The 7192-nt window shown below is 45.3% G+C and overlaps 1 protein-coding gene across 1 annotated transcript in view; it reads left to right on the forward strand.

Annotated features, from left to right (window-relative positions):
- ryr2a (ryanodine receptor 2a (cardiac)) overlaps positions 1 to 7192 on the forward strand; it is a gene marked incomplete at its 3' end in the record, with an annotated part of 131382 nt that overhangs the window by 81021 nt on the left and 43169 nt on the right. Inside the window, exons 64-67 of the mRNA XM_013914831.1 lie at positions 1869 to 1920; positions 4286 to 4333; positions 4434 to 4533; positions 4925 to 5004. Coding sequence (XP_013770285.1) covers positions 1869 to 1920; positions 4286 to 4333; positions 4434 to 4533; positions 4925 to 5004 — 280 coding nt within the window. The remainder of the gene's footprint in view (positions 1 to 1868; positions 1921 to 4285; positions 4334 to 4433; positions 4534 to 4924; positions 5005 to 7192) is intronic.

Consider the following 7192-nt stretch of genomic DNA (forward strand, 5'->3'; position numbering starts at 1 on the left):
GTTAGATTACCCAAAACTGAAAAATAATGTACATTTCAAAATTATACCAAAAGGCCTTTTTCAAGGACACAACATGGGTTAACAATTCAAAGCTGTTCTGCAGCAGTGAAGGTTGATCAAGCCTTGAAAGCTGGTGCTACTAATTCCTACAGGTGTTCCAACTTGGATTACTTCCAACCCCCTCTGTCTGCATAAAACAGTGTTGAACATACTGTGGTGCCATACCCTAGTGAGCATCAGCTGAACTGTACTGTACTGCAGAAAGTAGTGTGTTGCTACAAAAATGGTGAGAAAAAGACCATTAACAGTGGAAGAGAGAGAGAGACCATCATAACACTTAAAAATGTGCGTCTGTCCTGACAGAGAAAGTCAAAGTGTCAGTGAGTACAGTTTCCTTCACCGTCAAACGCACTGAGAAACAAACTGTGACAGGAAGAGGTCTGCAGACCCAAAGACACGACTGAATCAGAGGACAGGTTTCTGAGAGTTAACAGCTTGTTTGATAGACGGCTCACAGGACAACAGCTTCAAGCACAGCTATCTCAAAGAGCTTCATGATGTCGTCACCTGAAATGGTTTCATTTCACAGGTGTGCCTGTCAGGGTTCATTTGTGGAGTTTCTTGCCTTCTTAATGTGGTTGGGACCATCAGGTGTGTTGTGCAGAAGTCAGGTTGGTACACAGCTGACAGCCCTGTTTGACAAATGCATTAATTTATAATATGGCAAGAACCAATGAGGTAAGTAAAGAGAAATGACAGCCCATCAGTCAGTCTGGAAAATTGCTAAAACTCTGAATGTGTCCCCAAGTGCAGTCACAAAAAAATGCTATGACAAAACTGGACCGCCCCAGGAAAGGAAGACCAAGAGTCGCCTCTGCTGCTGAGGATACATTCATCCGAGTCCCCAGGCTCAGAAATCACAAGTTAACAGCAGCTCAGATTAGAGCCCAGATAGATGCCACACAGAGCTACAGTAGCAGACACATCTCTACATGTTCAGAGGAGACTGTGTGCATCAGGCCTTTATGGTCAATCAGCTGCTAAGAAACCATGACTAAGGAAAAGCAACAAGCAGAAGAGATTTGTTTGATCCAAGAAACAGAAGGATGGACATTAGACCAGTGGAAATCTGTGCTGTGGTCTGATGAGTCCAAATCTGAGATCTTTGATTCCACCCACCGTGTCTTTGTATGACGCTCATGAAGGTGAACGGATGGTCTCCACATGCATGGTTCCTACTGTGAAGCATGGAGGAGGAGGTGTGATGGTGTGAGAGTGCTTTGGTGGTGACACCATTACTGGGATTTTTTTCAAAATTGAAGGCACACTGAACCAGCATGGCTGCCACAGCATCCTGCAGCGACATGCCACCTCATCCAGTTTGTGTTTAGTTGGACCATCATTTATTTTCCAACAGCACAATGAGCCCAAACACACCTCCAGGCTGTGTGAGGGCTGTTTGACCAAGAAGGAGAGTGATGGAGTGCTGCACCAGACAGCCTGGCCTCCACAGTCACAGTGACCTAAACCCAATGGAGACGGTTTGGGATGAGATGGAGCGCAGAGTGAAGGCAAAAGGACCAACAGGTGCTCAGCATCTCTGGGAACTCCAAGACTTTTGGAAAACCATTTCTGGTGACGACCTCATGAAGCTCAGAGAGAGAGTGCCGAGGGTGTGCAAAGCAGTAATCAAAGCAAAGGGTCGATATTTTAAAGTATCTGAAATATAAAACATGTAAATATTCATAAAAATAATGAAAAACTATTAAATGAGAAGATGTCATTTCAGTCCGTGGTGCACCAAAATAATTTTCCTTAATACAGCTATAATTGTGCTAACTTTTGTGTGAATGTGTTTGTTTTTGCAGTAAACTGGATGAGGATAATCTCTACATGGCCTACGCAGACATCATGGCTAAGGTATCTGTTATCTGAGTACCAACACTTTTGAATTGAGACTCACATAGCTGGCTTAGCATAGACGGTGAAAAAAAACGGTTATTGTTCTGTGTGCTGTTTATGTCATAGACCAGGGCTGATGGTTTTGGGCTGATGGATTACTTGCAGGGTGCTGTACTGCCTAATCAAATCACTTATTGCAACTGGCACCTCCCCTACCTTCAATGTAGAATAGTTTAGTGTGGCCTGAAAAGCTAAGAGAGGAAAAAGAAATGAAAAACAGATGCACCAAACTGTGGCAAATTAACCAAATGTTAGCAGCTGCACTGTTAACAGTAGCACTAGCAGTTACTAGTAACTAGTCTTCTGGATGGTAGAGTTGTTGTTGGTTCAGGATACTGTTAATATATCACTGCTTAGTGATTGCAGTCCGAATTGGGTCTGCTGGGTATATTTCTTCAGACACTTTATGCTGTCAAGGCCGGGAGACCAGTACGTGGGAGTGAACATAAGTGCAGACACAATACAGAGCGGAAATAAGATTTCACAAGTTTTATTGAAATCACAGAATAAACTATGGTAAGACATGAATACGTGGCAGGGGTTGCTCTGGAGGTGGGTAGCCGTCTGAGTGTTGAATGAGTGAGTTGGGTTCCAACCTTGCATTCTAGTAATCCAGAGGAAGCAGCAGGCAGGAGGACAGGCAGGTGAGAGCAGTGAGTAATTTAAGTCGAGAGAAGCAAGTTGCAGAATGAAGCTGGGATTTGACTGTGGAGACCAGCGTCCAGAGGAAGGAGTAAGGTGGTGACTTGACGAGATTGCTAAAGGCACAAAAGAGATCAAGTACTTGGCATGAACAAAGAAACGAAGGGTTGAAGAACTGATGGCAACACTGGTTTTAAATACTGTCTTGTTGAATGCCACAGATGGAAAACATGTGGAGAAGTGTAGGTGTTGAACCAGGGCTCCACCCCAAAAGGCAGATGCAGAGCGCAAGGCCAGGACAGAAAACCACTGAACGCTCACCTGGATCATGACATATATAAACACAAAGATTGGTGTCTTTAGCTTTAGGACCAACCAGGTTCCCCAAAATAAAATAAAAAACCTCTTTGTGGTGAACACCTACACATCGAATAAAAAATTAAAGCATGTGAGACTCAATCATGCACACTTTGCCTGGCAAAGATTCTTTTTTATATTGTTTATTTTACTTTACTTAACATGCCAGGCATTGTCAGGCACCAGGAGGAACCCAGGATCCAATGCATCACCATAGGGTCTGACAATGAGTCCAACGATTTCATCCCATTACTTAATGGGAGTCAGGGTGCCATTACCTAGTCTGTTAGAGGTTTGTGCGTCTGTCCATGGATATGCCTCCCCCAGACCAGTCATACTGAACGATGTTACAGGCGGCATAATGTTCTCCACAGCTTCTCTAGACCCTTTCACATCTGTCACATGTGCTCAGGGTGAACCTGCTATCATCTGTGAAAAGGATAGGGCACCAGTGGTGGACCATTCTGGTATTCTACGGCAAATGCCAGACAGGCTCTACAGTGCTGGGCAGTCAGCAGAGGGTTGACAAGAGGAAGCTATGTCCCCAGGCCACCATCATAAAGTCGTTTGTTGATTGTTGATCAGAGACATTCATGTCAGTGGCCTCTCAATTTACCGGTCGATCTACCCTCACCTATAGTCACGAGCTGTGGGTAGTGACCGAAAGAACGAGATTGTGAATACAAGCGGCAGAAATGAGCTTCCTCCGAAGGGTGGCTGGCCTCTCCCTTAGAGATAGGGTGAGAAGTTCAGCCATTCGGGAGGGGCTCAGAGTAGAGCAGCTGCTGCTCCACATCGAAAGGAGCCAGTTGAGGTGGTTCAGGTATCTGACAAGGATGCCTCCTGCGCGAGGTGTTCCGGGCATGTCCCACCGGGAGGAGGCCCCGGGGCAGACCCAGGACACGCTGGAGAGATTATATCTCTCGGCTGGCCTGGGAACGCCTTGGTGTTTCCAGGGACAAGCTGGAAGAGGTGGCTGGGGAGAGGGAGGTCTGGGCTTCTCTGCTTAGGCTGCTGCCCCTGGATAATTGGAAGAAAATGGATGGATGGATGGATGGATGGATGGATGGATGGATGGTCCTGCTGCAGGTCATTTTGGAGAACTCTGGCAAGTTTCATCCTGTTCATCTTTGCACAAAGCAGCAGATACCGGCCCTCCCCATCATTCGTAACATCTGGTTTAAAAAAACAAAGATGGTGACACCGAAAACACTCAGTTTGATGCCTCAGTGCTTTGGAACTTCCCGTCGCTGATGTGGCTATATCTATCCTAAGTAAACAGTCTGTAGTTTGTATGTTTTTTCACCTTTCTCCCTTCCTTCAGAGTTGCCATGATGAAGAGGATGACGATGGAGAAGTGAAGAGTTTTGAAGTAGGTGATCAGTCGGTCTTGAATCTTCCACTAGTCTCTAGTTTTTAGCAGTTTCATTTTTAGATGGTCTGCAATGATATGCGTCACCTTTCTAACAAAGGAAAAAGAGATGGAGAAGCAGAAGCTGTTGTATCAGCAGGCTCGGCTGCACGACCGTGGCGCTGCTGAGATGGTGCTCCAAACCATCAGTGCTAGTAAAGGTAAGTCTTGGCTATCACCCCCTACTCTTTACTGTAACTCAGTGGTGGCAAATATATTACGGCCCTTGTGATAGAACCAGGCTGTCCAATCCCTATGCCTGCTTACTCATTGATGTGTTAAAAGTAAATTGTTCTGGATATGACTGTTTGGGAGCCTTCTCGATTTTTCAGTTGATTTTTTTCTGTACTTCTCACATTATAACAATATGTGAACTGTAACCGATAATAATCAGGATGTGTTAATACCTCTCCGACATTCTGGTTTAAAAATATGCTGTGCAAAAAAATATTAGTAAAATAATAAAAGTTTCAATTGTTCTTTGTCATAAACAAATTAAAAAAGCTAACAAATGCTAGTGAGTCATTTCGAGTGGGTGTTCCTCTCCTCCAGGTGAGATGGGTCCCATGGTGGCATCTACTCTGAAACTGGGCATAGCTATTCTCAATGGTGGGAACTCAACCGTACAGCAGGTAATGCTTCGCTACTTCACTGTTATTTATAATGACTGCTGGATTATAGCTATATTATCTATTTTCAAATGTTATTTATACAAAGCATACTCAAAGTAACTGGTACAAGTGTGAAATATAATGCATCTATTCCACTGAAATTTAAAATTTTTCTCATAGATTTTTACCTCTCAGTTGTAAAAGGTTTTGTCATCACCCTGGGTGGACAGGTGATGTGGACACCTACGTTTGTGAATGAACTTGAGAACGATGCAACATAGAATTTTGAAATTGACACCATGGGTGTATCTATTAAAGATATCAGATGAGTTCAAATCTCAGTAACCTTGGCTTCAAGGTCAAGGTTCGGAGGTCAAATTTTATGAAAATCTTGAGAATGCAGCGCAAAAGGGCTGAAATTGATACTATGGTGTACTGCAACACACCTTTGTGTTATGTTGCCCAGTAAGACACACAGTGTTTTAAGATGCACTGGTCTTTATTTACAATTTAGCCTTACCGGGTTGTTATCACCAGATTTCTTACTGAATGCGCAGCCATCTGCTCTCAGTTCCTGTTCCTCCTCTAGGTCCTGGCACTGCTCCCTGAACCCACTGCACCACCCCTCCCCCCGCAGCTGAGGCACAGTCCACGGCCCACCACATAGCCCTACAAATTCCCCTGGAGAGAAAATCAGCTCTGACTATGTGGGCCCTGGCCTGTGGATCACCTTGAACTTATAAGGCTGGCAAGCCAGATATGACTGGGTGATCTAGGCATTGACATCTTTCATGTGGTGGAGCCACTGCAGTGGGGCACGATCTGAACAGGGAGGTAATAACGAAGAGAGTCCACCACCCGCTGGATCGCCAGGCACTGCCATGCTCTACCTGGTTTCTTGTTCTGAGAGTTTCCAACTGATGTAGACAGCGTGATGGTCGACCCCTCTTACTTGCTGGGATGAAACAGCCCCCAGCCCTCTGCTCAACGTGTCAGTCTGCAGAACACAAGGGAAGAAAAAGTCTTCATTACCTTACACTGTCTGGCACTGCTCCGTCCACTGGACAAGATCTGGTTCACCCTTTTAGGGGAGATCAGTCAAGGGACTGGTGACCTCCGCAAATGTTGAGATGAACCAACAATAGTAACCAGCCAGCCCCAGCAACCACTTCACCTCCTTTTTGGCCCCGAGATGCGGGCAGCTTGCAGTGGTTGTGGTTTTCTCCATTTGAGAATGCAACTGCCTGCCTCCCAGGTGGTACCCCAAATACTGTACCTCCCTCTGTCCAACCGCACACTTCTTCATGTTGGCCTTGTGCCCTGCCTGCCTCAGGGACTCCAGGGCTGCAGGCCACCTGCTGCATATGATTCGATGTCACCATGGATGGTCCATGGATCCATGGATGATCATCCAGCTAGGCAGCATGTGGACACAGCATCCTGTCTGTGAAGTGCTGGAAAGTGGCTGGGGCTCTGAACAAGCCAATGGAAGTGTGACCATTTGGAACAATCTGTATGGACTGGAGAAGGCCATTTTTTTGTCCAGAGACAAGTCTGCCAGTAGCTCTTGATTAAATCCAGCATAATGATAAAACGAGCAGTACCTAACCAATCCATAAGCTTGTACCTGAGGCATGGGGTAAGCGTCAAACTGTGACACCTCCTTCACCTTGTGGTAGTCCACGCAGAACAATATAGACCCAGCTTTCTACACCACAAAAACTATGGGGCTACACCAGATGTTTTGTGACTCTTCTATCACCCCTATCTCCAGGATAACAGCCAATTCTTTCTGAGTAATTTGTCTTTTCTGCTTAGGCAATCTATAAGGGTGTGAATGCACTGAAACCCCAATGCACATCTCAAAATGGTACTCTGTGAGAGTGGTGTGACCATGCAGGGGAGAGCCTGCAACCCTGTCCGACTGCACAGGGTTGCAGCAACATCCCACACTCACTCTGTGACCAATAGTTCTTGCCGCTTGGCAGGTAATTTTGAGATGGATAAAGGGAGCAACACAAGTACTTTAACTCCCAGTGAAAATTGTCTCAGCCAAGCTCCCCAACAGTGTTGGGAAGGTTACTTTTAAAATGTATTCCATTACAGAATACAGAATACATGCCCCAAAATGTATTCTGTAACGTATTCCGTTACGTTACTCAATGAGAGTAACGTATTCTGAATACTTTGGATTACTTAATATATTATC

Source organism: Pundamilia nyererei, unplaced genomic scaffold (genome assembly GCF_000239375.1).
Source record: "Pundamilia nyererei isolate P.nyererei 1_Seehausen unplaced genomic scaffold, PunNye1.0 scaffold00228, whole genome shotgun sequence".
Taxonomy (NCBI): domain Eukaryota; kingdom Metazoa; phylum Chordata; class Actinopteri; order Cichliformes; family Cichlidae; genus Pundamilia; species Pundamilia nyererei.